Source organism: Clupea harengus, unplaced genomic scaffold, assembly GCF_900700415.2.
Source record: "Clupea harengus unplaced genomic scaffold, Ch_v2.0.2, whole genome shotgun sequence".
Lineage (NCBI taxonomy): Eukaryota > Metazoa > Chordata > Actinopteri > Clupeiformes > Clupeidae > Clupea > Clupea harengus.
In genome coordinates, this window is record NW_024879584.1 from 53846 (window position 1) to 76423 (window position 22578).

General features: G+C 39.8%; 1 protein-coding gene across 1 annotated transcript; it reads right to left on the bottom strand.

Moving 5' to 3' along the window:
* Window positions 1–18602: 18602 nt before the first annotated feature.
* Window positions 18603–21533, bottom strand: LOC122129049 (NLR family CARD domain-containing protein 3-like). The gene is made up of 2 exons (XM_042704068.1): window positions 21512–21533; window positions 18603–20445 (listed from the first exon to the last, which is right to left on the bottom strand). The coding sequence occupies exons 1-2, from the start codon at window positions 21531–21533 to the stop codon at window positions 18608–18610; spliced, it is 1860 nt and encodes a 619-aa protein (XP_042560002.1). The 3' UTR covers window positions 18603–18607.
* Between the last annotated feature and the right edge of the window lie 1045 nt (window positions 21534–22578).

A 22578-nucleotide genomic window follows, 5' to 3' on the forward strand; every position in this document is an offset into this window, starting at 1 on the left:
CTACGATGACCCAGACACTACAAATATTCTGCCTCCCTTTGCTCCACGCCGCCCACCAGGAAACCATTTTCCCAAACATACCCTGCGTGGAACAATGACCACAGCGTTGGACTTTTTCAGGCTCTTCTTCACCGTTGAGATTATGAATGACATATGTACATATACCAACGATTATGGCTGGAATTTGGTGGTAGGCAAGCCCTATTATGGCAATCAGCAAGGAGCATGGAGCGAGACCAACCCTGCAGAGCTAGGCAAGCTTATCGCTCTTTTAATTTACATGGGTCTAGTAAAGGTGAGCTCATTTCACAGGTATTGGAGTACCAAGTCACTTTATCATGGCCTCTGGGCGCGTCAAATTATGTCAAGGGATAGATTCAAAGCCCTTATGGCATCTATACACATTGTTGACCCTGGACAAGAGAAGGATGGTGACAAATTGCGCAAAGTGGCAGATTTTGTTGCACAATTCAAATCAAAGTGCCAGTCCTTATATCAGCCCACGCAAAACATCTCGATTGATGAGAGGATGGTGAAATCAAAACATAGATCAGGAATTAGGCAATACATAAAAAACAAACCGACTAAATTTGGCATCAAGCTTTGGGTTCTTGCTGATAGCTGCAATGGGTACACTTGCGATTTCGATATATATGCTGGCAAAAATGGTGGTCAGGTTATTGGACCAAATGGCCTGGGGTATGATGTTGTAATGAGACTTATCAACCCACTTCTAAATCAAGGGTATCATTTATTTTTTGATAACTTTTATACGTCAGTTTTACTGATAAAAGATTTATTTGGACTGGGAACACCTGCCTGTGGGACAACATGTGAGAACAGACGAGGATTTCCCTTGTCTATGAAAAATGGAAAGCAATGGGCACGGAAAAAGGCTAGGGGAAGCATGAGGTGGAAGAGAGATGGTTGCTGTCTTGCTATCCAATGGAAAGATAACAAGGCAGTAACCATCTTATCTTCCATAAATAATGCGAATGATTGCACGATTGTTTCCAGGAAGGAAAGAGTTGGAACTACCTGGTCCACCATTAATGTCAAGCAGCCAAAGGTCATTGAAATATATAATCAAAACATGAATGGGGTTGACTTGTCGGATCAAAGACTGGCATCCAACAATGTCCTTCGCCGCTGCATGAGGTGGTGGAAAACATTGTTTTTTCATTGCATTGACATTGCTGTCGTAAACAGCTTCATACTGTTCCAACTACACCGTGCTGAAAACCCAGACAATCTCAAAAGACCTACAAATTACACACTCTTAGATTTTAGAGAAGAGCTGGTAAGGGGACTTGCAGGCCTTGAAGAGTTTGGAACTCCCCCAGTACACAGGCCTCCATCTAGAGATCCCAATAGTTTTGAGACCGAACACATGCCTACATTTGGCCCGGAGAGAAAGAACTGCAAAGTCTGTTATCAGACCCTAAAGAAGGAAATTAGAGTATTTTCTTATTGCAGTGCTAAGTGTTGTCAAGTCTACCTTCATTGCACTGCAGAAAAAAATTGTTTTAAAGTTTGGCACAGTAAGGACTACCACAAATAAGTCACTCTTGACTGCCATGTTTGTTTATTGAAGTAACCATATGTTAAATGTGGCATATAAAATAATTGTTGTTCTAATTTGTTGTTCAATGTTGTTCATGTTGTTCAAATGTTCTATAGTGACATGTTTTATATCTATTTAGGCAAATAAATTGTTGTTACAACAAGATACATGAAAATATGTTTTTTTGGGGGGAAAATTGTGTTTTTTCGGAAAAATATGTTTTTTCGGAGATTATAGGATGCGTGAAAGGAGATGAAGATTTTGTCAAATTGACTCCAAATTTGGCAGGAAGATTCCTTACAGTATATACTAAAACTTTGCTTTTGCACAATTGCAGTCATTAAAACATGATGGCAACCACAGCAGATTACACCTACATTTTGTGTTTTATTTCAGAAATATCGCTGCATAAATTAGCATAAATTATTTTTTAATAATTTTAATTGAGTGATAATATTTTTTCCATCTATTCTACATTGATTCTACATTCATCACCCTTTAAAATGAATCATAATATATGGTGTTATAGGCAATATTTGCAGAGATATCCAAGATTTACAAAAAGTCACTAAAAATGGTCAATTTTGGGGCAGTCACCAAAGAGTTAACCAATCATCATTGGTTTAAAGTTTAGAGTTTAAATCATTCTTCTTTCAGAGAAGCGAGGTATTAAAATGTGAGATATGTGTTGGTATGGAATTATGAAAGGGAATGTGATATGCTGAAACTAGACACTGTGTCTAGTTTTAGTGTGACAAACACTGCATAAAAGTTAATTGTTATCTGTTAAAGTAACATTATGTAGCAATTCTACCTTAAAATAACAGCTTAAAAAAAATTGTCCCGCTACAATTACTTAATATGGAGAATGGCCTCTCTGCCATTGCCATCGGGGGTCCGTAGGGAAATGACTGCGCTATGTAAGATTCTGGAGCCGTCAGGTAGGGGACGGAAGTATTTCGACTTGCTTTCTAGCACCTCCTAACGCAATAACAAATAGACCCATCCCACGCTCCCAGCTATAAGGGGAAGCTAGCACAGTCTTCTCAGTATGAGCATCATGGCAGATGCACTGAAGAAACAGAAGAAGACGTTGTCTGATGAAGCAAGGAAGAGAGACAGACAGAGCAAGAGACCGGACTAGAGTCACTATTGGAACAGCTTTTACTCATTGGCAAGAGCTGAGAGCCACATTTGGATACAAGTTCGATTCAGAGCTAGCCATCTGTCTGCTAGACTAGTAAGTAGTTTATTTGCTGTCTTGCTTTGTATTGTGGTGCACTTGCTTGATGTTTGACTGTGTTAGGAAAGTTGTTGACTTGCTAGTTTGGCATAAACGAGGAAAGCAAATTTCAACAAGTTTTGCTAGGTTTAGCTTTAGCAAGACATCTCATTAGTGACAAGATTTGAGTTCGTGAAAAAAAGTACACTTTAGCGGCGACGGCCCGGGAATGGGTGGGTTGGATGGATGGGTAGTGTATAGCACACTGGCGTAAGGTAGTAATGACGGGCCCCAGTGCATGCTATTATGACAGGCCCTAGGGCACACTAGTTACTAGTTATGAGGCACATGCGCACACTCACACACCATTAAGCGTATACGTGTTGGATTTTATCGTCGAATTAGTTACTTCGGCGGCGATCTGACCCCGAAAATATAATAACCTGGGGGCTGTTGTCCCTGTTTTAGTGGTCATCAGCTCGTAGGCGATTATGAGCCATATGACAATGCAAAACATCTGTCTGACCACTACAACAATAACGTTTCCTGCACAACTCCTATTAATCAGGGCCTGTTTTACAGCAGAGATTGCTCAGCAGTCCTCAGTCTCCCAATTTGCCAAGATGCTGATTGTGGATTATCACTCCGTAACATCCACCTTTGGTGAGGTGTGCACTGCCCTGCTATTGTTTCAGACATCTGTGGCAACTACCTGAGGGGCAGCATGGAGCAGGATAAGCTGAATGGGCTGGCTATCCTGTCCATTGAAAAAGCATATCATGCATCACCACTTTTATGTTTGAAAGGCATCATTTGGCTTGCAGGTGTGCTGTGCCTCTGGCTGTGCTCAGTCGGTCTTGACATTCAGATTTTGCGCCTAAACTAGCGATATCGTATCGTCTTGTCACATGATAGTATAGAGACTTGACATTGGATAACAAAATATATTTTACCCCGCAATCATCATTGCATATCTGTATATGACAAAAATAACAAAGAAAATAAGAAATTATTCATTTAATTTATAATCAATAGTTTAATAATTTCCATAGTTTATGTAGGATAAGTATATAATTGTGTTATAGATTGCTACTGACTATTTCCCTCCCCCAAAATAATGAAAACCATGACAGACATAGGTTTGCCATATCGAGTGCATAAGTTACTCTTTATATGTATTATAATTCATCTTTGATCACGGGCTTGTTTACATACCGACATTGTGAGGCAGACGCAACAGGAATATCCGACGAGGTAAAATCCCGGACGATTTTGGAATCCCTGCCGGACGCATTTTTTAGGTCTCAAAAAGAGGACATGTCCGGGCAAAAGAGGACGTCTGGTCACCCTACGTTAGCAAGCTTGGACATGCTTGGACATTGATGCTAGTAAAAAGTGCTCTTGCGTAGGCTTCTTTGTAATGTTATTGTGATCGCTATGTTGGCTAACTTGCCACCCAAGTTCCACTAGTCTCAGGATATTCCAGATATTTCCAAGGAATTTAGCGATAGTTGACTTTGTCCGTTAGCATTCCCTTACAGCCAGCTGTTAGCAGCATATTGTCTGGTTCATCTTTCGTTAGCTTAGCATGCTACTTGTGTGTTACCTGACTTTGCCGTAATTGTGCAAACTGTAATATCTTGGTGGGTTTATATTAAGCACTCAGACGATGGTTTATATAACTGAACACGTTTACTAAAGACAGATAGAAATCACTAGCATACACACAAGTCTCCTGCTCCAGAACTAACTTCTTAGCTTACTCGTTACACTAAGTCATGTGACTTCGAGAACCAATCACATTACTGATAACTCTTAACCTGAGGAACCCAGTCTATTACACAAACCTTTGTACAGCTGTAGCTGCAAACATACTGAATTGTTGTGTTTTGTTGATGAATATATTTATTTAGATTTGTTTTCTACTCGCAGCATGCACTCCCTGGACATTGCTGATGAAGAGCAGCATGGCTCTCTGGATGAGGAGGAGGCCAATGACATGAGGAAAAGCATGTAAGTCTTGCAAATGAAACCAATTTAGTTTGTGTTCTTTTGTACTTCCAGTCTATAGTGTTGTGTGGGTATTTTGTAAATTGTTTGTATGTACAGTATGATGATTGCTGTGAGGATTCTAGTCAGAAGTGCTTGGAAGAAGATGGAGACAGCTCTGATGAAGAATTTAGTCCTTTTTTTCATCTACGGTATGTTTCAGTTTATAGTTGCATTTCAGGTTGAACTACTGCTATGTTGAAGGGTGGTTACAATCACTAATATTTTGGTCTGTCAAGTGAACGTTTTAGGAGAACATGATTCAGTTGTTCCTTTTTGATCTTCAAATTGAATTAATGTACATATCTTGCTGCTTTGCACAGTGCCCCAGTTATAACTGCCAACATCAACCAACTCCTGGAGATAAGCATGGATGAATGTGGCAACACCCAATCGAGGTGTGAAGTTGGAGTAACAAAAAGTTCTCTGCGAGGGAGACTTGGTGGGGAAAAGTGCCAGTATTACCAACAATGATAATCTGCATAGACTGGCTATGTAGCTGTAGTTACCAATGCAAAGGTGCAATTACTCAGAAAGAGTAACTGGGGCAGCATGCCCTGGTAAACCGCCATTTCAGGTTACCCTGAAACCTCTGGGAAATGGAGTTGCATTGGAATGGGTAAGATAAGCCAAATTACTTCATTTGCTCTATGTGTGTTGCTCTCAATAGGATGCCCCCCTGAAATCATGTGCAAACAATTCAAGTTGGTCACAGGTGTTAGAGCTGAATGCACAATTAGCATATATTGGAGTGGAGACAATCTGGGAATACTGGTTCTAGTCTGTAAAGGTGTGAAGACATGTATACAAATGGTAGAGCTATTGCCGATGGAACCAAGCTGTTGATGTTGGCAATTAGAACGCGAATGTATATGAGTACTTTATGGGGTGAATGAAAAAGTAGATCTAGGTTGGGAAGAACAATAACTAAATACAAGTGGTTCTACAGGTTTGATGTCACTAAGGCTGAATATGTATACACAACTTTACTGTAATTGTTTGTCTATCTGTTTTTTCACATTGCTGTTTTGCCCATTTGGACACAGTTTGTGGAAGTGGAATTCACAGCCCCTGTTGAAGTTTGGCATGCAGGGTGGAGACTTCATGCTGTCCACAAACATACTGCTGTCAGGGAACAATTACCGCAAAATTGCATTCCTTTTTCAGTTTATGAAAATGAGAATGGTGGCTCAATCCACTTTTTTCAAGATACAGGACACGTACTGTGTTGAACCTGTGGAATAGTTCTGGGAAAGGAACAGAGCTGACGTTTTAACCCGTTTGCGTCAAAAGGACCGCGTTGTTGTCCTAGGTGAGGAAATGTTTTATAACTTAGTTATCCATGATTACATTGACATGTCTGTGGTCTGCTATGAAAGTCAAGTATATTATATGCTACATTCAACTCCAATATTTCAATGTCTATTTTTTTCTCTTCATTAGATGGCAGAATGGACTCCCCAATTATGTTTGTTTCTAAGTGTGTCTGAACTTCATGATGCAGACAGTTCCCACATTGATATCTGTACTCTTCATTCTACAGGCCACTGTGCACAGTACTGCACATACACAACCATCGAGCAGGAATCAAGGGACATTGGGCCTCATTCTCGAACACAGTTAAGAAGAATTTAAGAAGGAATTTCTTCTGAACTTCTTTTTTCTTTTCTATTTCGTTTTTCTATTTCTTATGTAAAGTAGTATTTATTGTTACACTAGGTCTCTATTGCTCGTAGCTTGACTGTTCTCTCAAAAGTGTGTGCTAAATGACTAAATGTAAATGTACATGAACACTGCAAATGTAAGTGTGAATAAATAAATAAGCACTAAACTCAATCGCATTGATATAGCTATAGTGGAATAGAATGGACATATCTACATCCTGCAACAGTACCTCCACCTCTGCACCGGTGAAGTTAGATGCGTTTACTCAACCGGTGCTTGCTTTCCACTTTGACATGACTCGCTTACGAGTTGCTTTCGTGTAGATTCAGTCGATTCCGACTGCACACGTCACTACGGTTGCGTGCCCTTATAAGGAGCTGGCGGGGTGTTTATGTATTCAAATCCAGGAGCACGAGAACGCGCTTTCAATTTAAGAAACCTCTTCCGGGGGAGCACAGCTCAGAACACTTCTGCAAACACGTGTAGGCAAAGCCGCGTATGTGGTAAATGTGTATTTACCACACTGGCGTAAACGTTAAATACCTCCAAGACTTTAGGGGGAGCTCCACGCAAAAAACTCTGTTGTGCTACTTTAACATCTGATCTGTCATACGTCAACTATTTCAGTATGAAATGTTGTTTTATTTACCACGTGTTGCCCTGACATAAACCTGTGAACAGCTCAATTTAGGTTTGATGCAAAAACGATGGACTAAACCAGCAGATTTGTTTTTTAAAGTGGCAGTTCACCATTAATCAGTGTCGGCTTATGTCATCGTACAGTACTTATCTTTTCAACTGAGTGTTAAAAAAACTCAGTACATAGTACTCAGTACACAAATTAACTACAAATGATTTTAAATAAAGCCTGTCTGTACATATTAGTGTATTTACTATTTGTAATAAGTAAAGAAGACAAAATATAGGTAAATATATTATTATACAGTATCCCAGAATGGACAAACCAAAACACTGGTTCGAGAAAGGCCATAAAAAACATGAAAAGCCCTTTCACGGCCACCGTAGGTACTCGCACCAGCTTGTAAAGGATAGGTTATTCAGCTGGTTGCAATTCAGGAACCTTGCCATTAGATGCCAATCAAAACGACACAATGTACCTTTAACTAAACTAAGTTTTATGAACTTTATTAACCACCCCCCTGTGTATTAGCCCTTAATGGGGGGGCCTGGGCAGAGACTGACTGTTTGAAATGCATATGATTACGCACTTCGCCATTATACACTCATCTCCAAATTTATGGGATGACTATAAAATATAGCAAACTCTTTTCAATAATGTGTAGTAAATAAAACGACTAGTAAGTGAAAACAATTCCATTTTCATCTTGTTGTATATGATGATATGGATTGATCTGAAGAAACATAGTAGCTCATAGTAGCTGATACAGTGAGGTGAAGTCATAGAGCTGATTTCTTTTTTTCAGTAACTTCGGGTAGAAGAAATATCTATTTGCATCAAATTATCTATACTTTCCCAAATAACGTATTTCGATACATACTGTCCTCCGAGGAGCTTTTACTGGTTTTACCTTGGTCTAATTTTTAAGCAAAGGGGGGTTGCACCTTACGGTCATTGGTCCAAATGTATGGAGTACTGAAAACATACTTTCATATGCTGGCTTTCCCTGGACTTACAACAGAACCTTCTGGCAATCTAACCATCTCCCAACCTTATTTAAATAAAAAAAGACTAAAGAATGTGCTATATCAGTTGTGCCATACACCCTGTTGTTGGCCAAGACCTTTTTCAAGTTTGGGCAGAAGCTCACACAAATATCACCAGATAACTTAACAGCATAGATGACATTATGGCAAATGCAGCAAAGTAAAAGTAAAAGTACAGTTATGAAAAGTGTCAAAATGTGCAAGGTTGCAAGCACCAGCTGAGCTGTTTAATACAGTTACTAGTTATCCATTAAGACTTACATCTCAGCAAACGTGGTCGTGCTCTGCTGACAGAAGCATGGTCAGTTCTGTAACAGAAACACACAGTCACACACATACTCTTCTAAAACAGATACGATCTGCAAATGTTTTCATTTTAATAGTTTATAGTTACTAGATGCAGGATCCATTTTTGGACTAGTTTTTACCTTTACCAACTGCCTATTCATTGACTAATCCCTTTGCTACCATTTGCTTCATTTGGAGTCCACTTACCTGCCTGCCACCTTCCCTGCCTGACCTCTAATCCTGGCTTCATTCCTCTGGACCACTTTGCAAAATGGACAAGTGGCCTATATCTAAGTCAGTTAAGTGGCTATTTAAATACATCACTACACTAGGCATGAAGAAACTGATTTGATCTCACACAAATAATGCAGAAAAGTACAACATTGGGATTTCTTTCTACGCTTACTTAAGCTTCTCCAGTTTACAGACAGGATCAATCTAGCAGATAACAGCTTCAGTCCTGATTTTATGGGATGATTGTAGCTCAGATCCAGCTCTTTTAGGTGGGAGGGGTTTGAAGACAGAGCTGAAGCCAGACAAATACAACCCTTCTCTGAGATGAGACAATCAGAGAGCCTAAGAGAGAGAGAGAGAGAGAGATTGTTGTAAAAATATGATGTAATTTCAGGGACATGTGTAAAATGGAGACAGAGTAGTACAGTAAAATAGTACACACTACTTCATTCTCCAAAAAGCTCCCTATCAGCATAATATCTCTGCAGTACCTAAATTACTTCATTGTACAGTGCCATTACTGAAAAAAATTAGATTTGTATCAAAAATAATAAAAAATGAAATTACAGAAACTACAGCACCACTTTTAACTAGGACTGATGTTTTCAAAGGAAATGCTCTGGTGCCTTTCAAATAGTGGTTCTCAACAGGGGGGCAGGGCCCAAAAGGGGGCTTCAGAGAGCTTCAAGGGGAGCCTTGAAATTATAGGGAATTATTTGAACAATGAACCTAATGTATCAATTGAAATACATGAACATTTGTGTAGATAGCTTTTTAAATATACAAACTCATTTATATTCAAAATTAGATTAGAATGAGTGATGAAACATTTGGCATTCATATTTTGTGTTTTAAGTGAATTGTGACCCTTTATTTAATGCTTCAGTTACAAAACCTGAAAACCAAAGTAATTATTCAACTGGTATAAATATGATACAACTCAATATTGCGAACTGAATATTGTGTCAAAGTGACTTACATTCATTTGTATCATCTTACAGTTTTTTACAAACAAAAAGCAAAAATTCGGCACAATTTGCACAACCTTCACTTCATGTACCAATCACTCGACCCAATTTGGCACTACTTCACACTCCCTTATCTGCACTAGATTCTGACTTTCCTTCTTTACACTCTGCTGTCAATTACACATCACCTTGTTGTCAAACACTATACACAATGTTCAGTTGTTGCACACACTTCTCAAGTAAAATCTCAAAGCATCAACCCACAACACAGAAATAGTTAAATCTCTAAACATTCAGGTCGGTTGAGCAATTTGCAATGAGGACTGCAGCATAAAAGTGCCTTGAGCCTTTGTTTTGTTTGGTAAACAATGGAGAACTTTGAAGAGTCTAACAACCAGAGAAGGAGAGGGGTAAGAGTGAGAGGAGGAGGAAGAGGAGGACAAGAAGGACGGGAACAAGGGGGAGGAGGAGTAGCAGGACAAGGAGGAGGAGGAGGAGAAAGAAGAAGGAGAAGGGTCATCTCTAATGAGATTTGGGCCGCTGTGGTAGACCATGTGCTCAACTATGGTTTGAGCATGTCGGAGGCTGGCCAGAGTGTCCAACCAAATCTCAGCCGCTTCACAGTTGCTGCCATCATTAGAACCTTCAGGATGGAGAACAGGTACGAAATCTATTTGCCTTGTGTACTGTAATACTGCATATCAATAGAATACAGTGTGCTCACAGTATTTGTAGTTTGCAGGACTGAAAGAGAACCACACTGTGGAGGAAGGACACACACTTTCACCGACGAACAGGAGACTGAAATTGTGAATATAGTTTGTGAGAACAACGGTATCACACGGTTTACGGTACTGTACTGTTTTCTGTGTGTACCGAAATAACACTTTTTTTTGCTTCATATTTGTGTGCTCTTTTATGTTTGACTATGAAAAAAGTAGGCCTACACTGAGACATTTTACAAAAGGAGAAATGGCTATGGTGTGTTCCATTTTGAGGAGTGTTTTCAATTTTGCACTAGTGTGCTGTAAATGCTTGGTAGTGTGCAGCAAATGCTTAGTTCTGTGTACTCAATGATTGTATGTGTGTGTCATTTGAAAATATGGTGTGTACCAAATGAAAACACGAGTTCCATTTTGTGAACAGTTAAGAGATCTGATGGCAAAGAGTCATCTTGCAAAGGGAGTGTCAGGTTTAGCATTTTGTGTGTGAGGTTTTCAGTTATGTGTGTGCAGTTTTGAGTTAACAATTGTGAAAAACTGTAATCTGTAACCCATATTTAACACCTGTTTGTGTTCTCTGCCCTCTGTTTCAAACATGGACACCATGTTCATTAGCATTCAAATGGCTTTCATGAGGATTCAGGTTCTCCTGTATGCAATTGAACTCCTTCCCCAATAGGTAGTGTCACCACTCACCTGTCTTCTCCCATATGACTGACTGGTATAAATGCCAGCACCTTTTTACTGTCATTTTCTGAGCAACCAACTTAGATGGTGCTAAATTGCTTCAGTCCCACAGCTCTGTTCTGCTTATACCACTACCTTCCATACAAAAAAAACTGATAACTCTAATGTTTAAAAACTCATGACCTCTACCACACAACTCTCCACGCTGGTCTATGTCGGGGCAGGCCAATACTCAATTCTCTCCAAACTGGGTTATGTAGGGGCAATGTCTCTACTCACACTATCTGTCCTTTTGATGAGCAGCTCCTCTCTGCTGGTCTATGTTAGGGGCAGCGCCTCTACTTACACTATCTTTCCAACTAAAAAGAAACCTTTCTGTTTTCCAGCTAGATCCATTTGTAACTTGTATTCACCCTACATCCTTTGCTGTCTAGTTTTGCTAATTAGTATTGTCAAATAAGCAATGTTGAGAGCACGGTACTGTTACCTTTTCACTATTATTCCACTTACCACCTTTGGTGGATGGTTGTTTGGGCAGTTAAAGCCACTGTATGATATACTTATACTTACCGCTATGATGAGCAGAAGCCCCCCAAACTAAGCCATTCTGCCAACGATTCTATATATATATATATATATATATATATATATATATCATACAGTACTTTCCAGTTAATTTTCAGAATTATCTTTTTTCAGAGAAAAAAGATTACATCAGTCTGTAATTTAAATGCTTTTGTATTGAATCTAGTGTGGCTTCAGGATCCCCAGGATTCACTCAGCATTACATCAAAGTCTAGAAAGGATTATACTAATATGTAGCATAATGTTGGCTACCGGCCTCTTTGTAGATGAGGTGAGATAACATCAATAGAAACCAAACACCTAACCAGAATTAGTGCTATTCCTACATTAACTTTTGATTACTTACAACATTCTTAATGGCTGAAGGTCTAAATGAACCCATTTATTCCCTTTCTGCAGTGAAAATTAAAATAAGGTTAAACAACTCTGGTGAAAGGTTGTTGATAATTTAGATCAATTTCCAAACATATTTCACTCCTCCCTTCCATGCTCCTGAAGCAATGTGTTGATTGGCCGGAATAGTGCCTGGTTCAGTCAGATCCACTATGTTTGTTTCACATTTACAGAGCCAGGACTGCGCACAAACACTGGGGTATATTTTGAGCACACTCAAAGAACGGGCCGCTAAAGGAGATTGAGGAACAATTCACTGAATTTGACAATTTAATCAGTTAGAAAGATTAGTTATTCCTGTGGCACAAATTTGACCAGTCTATAAAAGAAAAAATTCAAACCCCATTACAGTTATGTAGGCAGGCAAGATGTTCACTGGTACATTTACAAGAAAATGTGAACAGTTACTCCACTGTTATGTTGTCATGGTTATTATAAGCTTAACTGTAGTACTAAATTAGTTTATTTACTATATTTTTCATATTTTTCATGAAATATTTGTAATGTTTTTTAAATATATTTTCATCTGAACATAAAATCCATCATTTCCCATACATCCATCATCCTCTATTTGAGGTGTTGGAGGGATTGGAAAAAACCGCAGAAACTCTAAGAGGGATAAGAGACACAACATTAACAGGTGAAAATTGAATTGGATTAAATTGCGAAGGGAAGCAGACAAAAGCATATACTGTTAAAGTCTGCAACATTAGCGAAGTCTGGTTATCACTACACTTATATAACAATATAAATCATAGTTAAGGGTAACATAACTAATGAGGAAATTCATGACAATAAAGACATGTGTAACACCAACCCTAATGTCTGCAGTTTGCAGTGGGGACTAGACAGTCCGTAAGAGAGAAGCTTAACTCCAGAATCTCCCAGGTCATTGTTACTAAGGTCCAGCTCTGTCAGGGAGTTTGGTGACTGTAGAACAGTAGCCACAACTTCACAGGACATATCTGTGAGTGTGCATTCAGCAAGTCTGAAAAAACATAGAGACAAAAGACATAATATTACTCTGTAATTATAAAAAAGCAATGCCTTTCTGATGGTGTCCTGAGAAATCAATATTATGAAAGGTTAGAGGAAAAATATTCCAGTTGAAGTGGTGCTGAGTTTTCCCTTAGATTTCTAAATTTACTGCCACATTTTACATGACAGTAATGGCATACTAAAACACAAACAGGGTATCCCCCTATAGTGCCACAGTCCTCACAGTTCCCTTATATTAGTTTTTCACAGTTGTTAACAAACAAAAGCGAAAATTCGGCACAATTTGCACAACCTTCACTTCATGTACCAATCGCTCGACGCAATTTGGCACTACTTCACACTCCCTTATCTGCACTAGACTCTGATTGTCCTTCTTTACACTCTGATGTCAATTACACATCACCTTGTTGTCAAAACACTACTCACAATGTTCAGTTGTTGCACACACTTCTCAAGTAAAATCTCAAAGCATCAACCTACAACACACAAATAGTCAAATCTCTAAACATTCAGGTCGGTTGAGCAATTTGCAATGAGGACTGCAGCATAAAAGTGCCTTGAGCCTCTGTTTTGTTTGGTAAACAATGGAGAACTTTGAAGAGATCAACAACCAGAGAAGGAGAGGGGTAAGAGTGAGAGGAGGAGGAAGAGGAGGACAAGAACGAAAGGGACAAGGGGGGGAGGAGTAGGAGGACAAGGAGGAGGAGGAGGAGGACAAGGAGGAGGAAGAGGATGAGAAGGACAAGGAGAGGAAGGAGGAGGAGGAGAAAGAAGAAGGAGAATGGTCATCTATAATGAGATTTGGGCCGCTGTGGTAGACCATGTGCTCAACCATGGTTTGAGCATGAGGGAGGCTGGCCAGAGTGTCCAACAAAATCTCAGCTGCTTCAGAGTTGCTGCCATCATTAGAAACTTCAGGATGGAGAACAGGTACGAAATCTATTTGCCTTGTGTACTGTAATACTGCATATCAATAGAATAAATTGTGCTCACAGTATTTGTATTTTGCAGGACTGAAAGTGAACCACACCGTGGTGGAAGAACACACACTTTCCCCGCCGAACAGGAGACTAAAATTGTAAATATGGTTTGTGAGAACAACGGTATCGCACGGTTTACAGTACTGTACTGTTCTCTGTTTGTACCAAAATAAATCTTTTTTTGCTGCATATTTGTGTGCTGTTTTATGTTTGACTATGAAAAAAGTAGGCCTACACTGAGACATTTTGCAAAAGGAGAAATGGCTCATTCTCCAGAGTCATTGTCATTCATATGGTGTGTTCCATTTCGATGATTGTGTTTTCAATTTTGCACTGCAGTGTGCTCTAAATGCTTGGTAGTGTGCAGCAAATGCTTAGTTGTGTGTACTCAATGAATGTATGTGTGTGTCTTTTGAAAATATGGCTGTGTGTACCAAATGAAAACACGAGTTCCATTTTGTGAACAGTTAAGAGATTTGATGGCAAAGTCATCTTGCAAAGGGAGTGTCAGGTTTCGCATTTTGTGTGTGAGGTTTTCAGTTTTCTGTGTGCAGTTTTGAGAAAGCCGTTATTGTTTTGAAAAACGTATGTTAACAATCGTGAAAAACTGTAATGTCCACAGCAGCCTGTAAAAAGGAGTAAAACACAAATCTCATCTTCTACAGTTCTCAGTTCATTCAGAGAAGCTACAGGGTTATAGTATTTCATTTTATACCATATATTGGAGATCCAGTCTCATATTTTGGTCAGTCATGATTCAGGTTTAATCTTGAACAATGGTAGCCACACATTGTTGAGACAGAGCTTGAGTTCCGCTCGCCCAGAGCTTCACCTAAGATTATCTGATTATCCATTTGAAGGATTGTCTGTTAAAAGTCTCTGAGCCATTTGCTGACACTTTCAATACACTCCCTCAGGATGAACTCTCTTCTCTAAACAGAAATGATTACATTCTAACTTAAGACCAAAAAAAGTAACAATTACAACTAGGTATAAGATATATTGAATTATTGACTATGGCATATCCTTATTAACTATAAATATGTTAATTCCGGTTCCTTCAAGGGCTAGAAGACTGTTTGTATGTATTTGTACTGCTTTGCTACTTAGTGCAGATTCAGAGTAATCTAAAATATAGTCTAACTTGGCACTTCCTGTTTGCCAAGCTGATTTCACTCAAGGACATTAATTGCTGAGTTGCAGTCCAAGCCACTCCCACAGCAATCAGGACACCTTTGTCTAAATAGGATCTGGGCATGCCATTTTCACTAGGCAAGAGGTATATATACTTTACTACAGTCTTGAACACTTCAGAGAAGCTACAGGGCTGTGTGTATGTATTTGTACTGCTTTGCTACTTAGACTGTATTTTAGCATTCATGAAAGTGTTCTCATTTATAATAAGAATAAATACGAGAATATTTGTACTACACGAACACTGCAAATGTAAGTGAATAAATAAATAAGCACTAAACTCAATCGCGTTGATATAGCCATAGTGGAATAGAATGGACACATCTTCATCCTGCAACAGTACCTCCACCTCTGCACCGGTGAAGTTAGATCTGCGTTTACTCGACCGGTGCTTGCTTTCCGCTTTGACATGACTCGCTCCCGAGTTGCTTTCGCGTGGATTCGGTCGATTCCGACTGCACACAACACTGCGGTTGTGTGCCCTTATAAGGAGCTGGAAGGGCGTTTATGTATGCAACTCCAGGTGCACGAGAACGTGCTTTCAATTTAAGAAACCTCTTCCGGGGGAGCACTGCTCAGAACACTTCTGCTGCTTCAGAACACATTTTCAGGCGTTCATGAATCTAGCGGAGATCTTTTTCTTATGCTGGTTTTCCGAAGTCCGTAAGAAACATTTCAGAAGAAACTTCAGAAAATGTTCGAGAATGAGGCCCAATCTCCAGTCTGGATTGAAAAGCGGTCACTCCACAGAAACAGCCCTGTTGTCTATGACAGAGGCCTTAAAAACAGCGAGTGCAGCAGCTCAATCCTCTGCTCTCGTCCTGCTTGACTTATCAGCTGTGTTTGATACAGTCAACCACTGCATCCTTCTGTCTATACTGTCAAGTATGGGCATTTCTGGTAAGGCTCACTCCTGGTTTGAATCCTACCTCACTGGGCGCTCGTTCAAAGTGTCATGGCAAGGTCAGCTGTCTGTACCTCACCGCCTCACCACAGGGGTGCCCCAAGGCTCGGTGATGGGATCACTTCTCTTTGCCATTTACACCACCTCGTTGGGCCCTCCATATCCGCTCGCATGGCTCTTCCTATCACTGCTATGCCGATGATACTCAACTGTATCTGTCTTTCCCTTCTGAGGACACCACTGTCTCTGTGCGGATCTCGGAAAATCACCACCTTCAGCTGAATCTGGCTAAAACGGAACTGATGGTCTTTCCAGCAAAACAGGTCATCCATCACAACATCAATATCAATATTGACTCCTTGTGACCACTTATGCTTGCCTACAGAGTGATTGTTGGTTCTGCTCCCACCTACCTAAATGCTCTTGTAAGGACAAATGTTACACCCAGGATGCTGCGCTCGTTTAGTGAGCGTCATTTTGCACTGCCGTCTGTGCAAGTACGGCTATCCAGACTATTCTCATTTGTAGTTCCACGCTGGTGGAACGAACTGCCTAGCACTACCAGAGCAGGGGCGTCCCTCTCTACCTTTAAGAAGCTTTTGAAGACCCAACTCTTCAGAGAGCACTTCCCTTCCTAACTGGCACTTCGACTAGTGCTTAACTTGCACTTACAGCAGTTACATTCCTGCACTTCTTTTTCTTTTTCTATTTTGTTTTTTTCTATTTCTTATGTAAAGTATTTACTGTTACACTAGGTCTCTATTGCTTGTAGCTTTACTGTCCCTTGTACGTCGCTTTGGACAAAAGCGTCTGCTAAATGACTAAATGTAAATGTAAATGTAAATTCATGTGAACACTACTTTAGTTTTTCTCCAACTAATTCCTTAGGTTTTAAAAATGAACTTCAAAATATTTCATGACATTCATGACATATACTGTTCCATTAAGAGCTTCAACCCCTGTCATGCCACTACGTAGTTCATTCATGTGCTCACTATGTTGAAGTCAAATTACGCTTTGTACCTGTGTTGTGCACCTATGTGGTTGCTTACGGTAATTGGATCACATGCTGTTGGTGGCGGTAGGAATCACAATATCACCTGCTAATGAATGGAAAGGGGGTGATGGGGAAAGCCTTACTTTGCTGGCCGCTTTAAATGATGTGTCTAACATCGCTGTGAGTATTCTATGAGCCTGTGGATTTGAATCACTGTCTGTAGATATAAATGTTGATGAATTGGAACAAGATACCTGGAAGATAAATAAATTACCTTAAACTTATCCTATGGAAGGTAACTGGATCTCTCACCCTTTTAAACAGCTAGCGAGTCTGGCAGGCTAGTCTCCCCTATTCAGCCCTTTCGACGACCACAAAATGTTCAACTACAAGTAGTCGCCAACACACTATACCTACACACCAGTGGTGTACAGAGACGTCATCATCTGCATCTGTTCAACCAGCAACATCTGTCTCTCTATCCATATTCAGTTAGAAGGGCGTGGTTTTTACCTGAAGTTACGTAGAATCGAGCAAATATTGTATGTTTAATGCTAATATTCATTGACAATACAATTGTTGTTCTTCCAATACATCAACTTGATTTCATGTTGGCATATAACTAATTATGAAATATATTTCTCATACTGTTCTTTTTATCTCTCTCTTTGAACTTCCCCTCCTTTCGAACTGGTGAACATGGAATAATAAGAAACATATAATAATTGGCGTCCAACCATGAAAGACTTGTTTGGGTGTTAGTGGACCCTAAGTCAGAATTCCATTCCATTCCATTCTATTCTAAAACTCCATTATGGCTAATGGCTACATAAAGAAAATAATATTTGCTCAATAATGTATTCGGATATATCCCAAATACACACATACAAACACACCCATACACATACATATAAATGCAAGGAGCTCTATATTTCCTTCACTGATAGTTACCATGGCATAACACTATTCACCACATAGATACACTTCACCATGCACCTTGCATACTTTTTTACAGTAGGCCTCACTGAGAGACAGTGGCTCATTTGGACATAACTACATTAGTAGATCAACCAAAGAAATCCACATATCAGTCCAGACCAGTGACCAGTCTATGTGTGAAACCTTTAACTGTACTGTTATCAGGGGGTAGACTAATCGGACCGTAAAAGTCAAATTTACATTCAAATGTAAGTGATGTAATAATGTAAAGTGTCATTTTATGCCAAGTTATTAACCAAAATGCTGCAGTGAAAATTGAATATTACTCTCCTATATCTTGATTCATCTATGCATCTGCAGGTATCTTTAGATGTTTTATACTCAATGTCAGTAGTAGGTATCAATAACGTCAAAACTATGAATCTGTTATGCTCAGTCCTGTAGTGAAATGGACATAATCTTATCAACAGAAGTTCACATATTGTCAAAAATAACAGTGAAAAAATAAGTTTATCCATCTCCCTCAGAAACTCACCGAGCCTTTCTGTAGCATCTCACAGCAGGGAGCAGTCTCCTGCGTCCCTCATCTGAGGTGTTGTATTTCTTCAGTTCAAACTCATCCAGGACCTCCTCAGACATCAGAAGTATGTGGGCCAGTGCTGAACAGTGAGCAGGAGACAATTTCTGTTTGATGTTCTTTGGTGACTCCAGATATTTTTTTATTTCTTGGTGCATGGAATGATCGTTCATTTCAAATAAGCAATGGAAAAGATTGATGCATCTTTCAGGAGAGAGATCTTCCCTGTTGAGCCTCTTAATGTACTGACATATTCTCTTGATGCTCTTTGAGCTGCTGTGTTCATGGTTCAGTAAACCTTTCAGAAGTCTCTGATTGCTCTCCAGAGAGATGCCCATAAGGAAACGAAGGAAAAGATCCAGGTGTCCATTCCTGCTCTTCAAAGCCTCATCCACTGCACTCTTAAGAAACACATGTAGATGAACTCGAGATTGTAAGCCCAGCACTGATTGAAGAGATGATACATAAGGACTGCGTTTATGTTCTTCACTGAGGAGGGATTTCAGAGCCTCAAGGTTCTCAGTCACATAAGAGTGAAACACAAACACAGCTGCCAGAAACTCCTGGATGCTCAGATGCACAAAGCAGTAGACCTTCCTCTGGTGAAACACAGATTCTTCCTTGAACATTTCAGTGCACATGCCAGAGTACACTGAGGCTTCACTGACATCAATGCCACACTTTCTCAGATCTTCCTCATAAAACATCAAATTGCCATTCTCTAGATTATTGAAAGCCAGTTCTCCAAGCTTCAGTAAAATTTCTTTCTGAGATTTTAGAAGTTTCTCTTCATCGGTCTCAGTTCCACTCTGATACTTCTGATCCTTCCTTCTGGTCTGGATGAGCAAGAAGTGAATGAACATCTCAGTCAGAGTTTTGGGAATATCTTTAGTGTTGTCCAGCATCTGCTGAAGGACCGTGGCTGCAATCCAACAGAAGACTGGAATGTGGCACATGATGTGGAGACTCTTAGATGCCTTAATGTGTGAGATGATTTTGCTGGCCTGACTCTCATCACTGATTCTCTTCCTGAAGTACTCTTCCTTCTGTGGGTCATTGAACCCTCGTACTTCTGTCATCTGATCGATGCACTGAGCAGGAATTTGACTTGCTGCCGCTGGTCGTGAGGTTATCCAGATGTGTGCAGAGGGAAGCAGACTTCCCTGAATGAGGCTTGTCATCAGAACATCCACTGATGATGTTTGTTTTAAATCAGATATCATGTTCTGTTGGAAATCCAGAGGTAATCGACTCTCATCCAAACCATCAAAGATGAACACAACCTGGCAGTCTTTATATTCTTCACCAGGCTTCAGCTCCTTCAGCTCAGGGTGGAATTCAAGCAGGAGCTTGTGAAGACTACACTGATCACCACTGATTAAATTCAGCTCACGGAAAGGAAGGGGAAACATGAAGTCTACATCCTGATTGGCTACCCCATCTATCCAATCAAGAATGAACTTCTGCACTGAGACTGTTTTTCCAATGCCAGCAACACCTTTGGTCATCACAGTTCTGATGTTCTTCTCGGGTCCAGGTAAAGGCTTGAAGATGTCATTGCAGTTGATTGGTGTGTCTTCTATGGTTTGTGCTCTGGATGCTGACTCTACCTGCCAAACCTCATGTTCCTTATTCACCCCTTCACTCTCTCCCTCTGTGATGTAGAGCTCTGTGTAGATCTTATTGAGGAGTGTCTCAGCTCCTGGTTTGATGATGCCTTCAGATATGTTCTCAAACTTTCTCTTCAGACTGGCTTTATGCTTCTCCATAACTTTCTTTAGGACATCATCAGCTTTTTATTATGGACAAAAATAAACAAATATACCTATTAGTATTAGTATGTATGATGAATCACAATATTTGCAAAATGATCATAGACATTCCAGACACAAATATCAATTTGCTTTTCACAACTGTTGCTCCTTACATATAAAAATTAAAATGTTCTGATCTGGTGGGTAACACCCTGTCTGATAATCTACATCAGAGATGGGGAATCTTTCTCCTACCAAGAGCCAGTCGAGTATTTACAGAGTAATTAGTGGTCCTACATGACTACACCTAGCCTACTTTAAAACATTAGTTATAGTAATGTTGTAGTAATACATAATATTTGGTCAGCTAAATTGTAATAATGCATTTATGAATTCTACCACTGATTGACAATCAGAATAAAGTCAATGATTAAATATATTTACGCTCATTCTCCAACTGACTTGAAGTCCTGTGTAAACGCTGTATTGTCAAGAGGCTGACAGTTCCCAACAAATTAATAGGATCAAGCATGGACTGGTCACTCTTCATGGACACACAGCTGGGCACTGGAGATGGAGATATGTGTGTGTGTTGTCTGCAAACACAAGGAGACACAAGAAACCAATCAACATAGACTAATTTCTCTGGAATGAATGAATGTGTTCACACTCACTATTATATATAACAATATGAATCTCTCAGAATTAATCTCTCAGAATTAATCTCTCTCTCTCTCTCTCTCTCTCTCTCTCTCTCTCTATCTCTCTCTCTCACACACACACACACACACACCCTTTCTATAACAGATACACTAGTATATGTCTCTCTCTCTCTCACACACATGCACTGTAACGATTCTGACACACTTGGATAAAGTTTGATTTTTGAATATTTATTATTGTTGACATATTTTTTTGCTGGGGTGCCAGGTAGCACAGGCTACCAATTGTATCGTTTTCTTTTGTGGAGTGCGGTGCATCTATGGTCTCACATCACCGCACTCATTAGCCCGCCTGATCAACAACTACTTAATTAGTGGGCACTGCTTGGGTGTGGCTATAAAGGCCTGCAAGTTTGCAGTGTCTGAGTTTGTGAACCGTTACCTCCCGTGCAGTGTGGCTTCATCTTTCTCCGTGATAAGTTTTCTTCGCCTCTAAACCAGTTGCGTTAAATTTAAGATCACACTGTGGACAAACTTCGTCCTTTATTGTAAACTGGGGTTGTGGTCCTCTCCTTCTCCGCTGACCTCGAGAACTCTCTCGTTCACTCTAGTTCCAGGTATGCTTCTTTTTTCATGAATGGGTAAGCAGACCTGATCTTTGAATCATAATTATTAGGGGTGTGAATCTCTCATGAAAAAGTCGATCCGATTCATATCTCGATACATGAGCACGATACAAGAAAAGATGCATGTTGATAAAAAACAATTCAGTGCGATTCGATGCGATTAACACTGCTTTGTGAGGAAACAATGGACCTCATTCTCGAACATTTTCTTAAGTGTCTTCCTAAATATCTTCTTACCAACTTCGAAAGACCAACCTAAGAAAAGATCTCCGCCGGATTCATGAGCGCCTGGAAATGTGTTTTTAAACCACTAAAGTGTTCTTAGCTGTGCACTGATTCTTAAATTGCACCTGAACTTGCATACAGAAACGCCCCACCAGCTCCTTACAAGGGTATGCAATTGCAACGTGTGCACACTCCACAGGCAACACGAAAGCAACTTCAGACTGATCAAAATCATGTCAAAGCAAGCACCGGTAAACAAAGTAAACACAGACCTAACTTCACCGGTGGAGGTACTGTTGCAGAATGTAGATGTGTCCATTTTATTCCACTATGGCTATATCCACGCGATTGAGTTTAGTGCTTATTTATTTATTCACTGCCATTTGCAGTGTTCGTATAGTTCTTTTATTTATTTTAGGACATCACGATACCTCGGTCTCGGAATCATGACTATAAATATTAAACATAATTGTTAATGATACAAATATTCTCCAATGTATTATTATTATAATCATTTAAATCCGAAGATGTCTGTAGAATTTATTTGAACGCAATCAACAACGATTTCTCTTCCTTGGCTGAAGTAGCTAGCATAGCATTGGCCATTTAAATGAATGACGTAGCTAGCATAGCATTGGCCATAGAAATGAATGGGAGT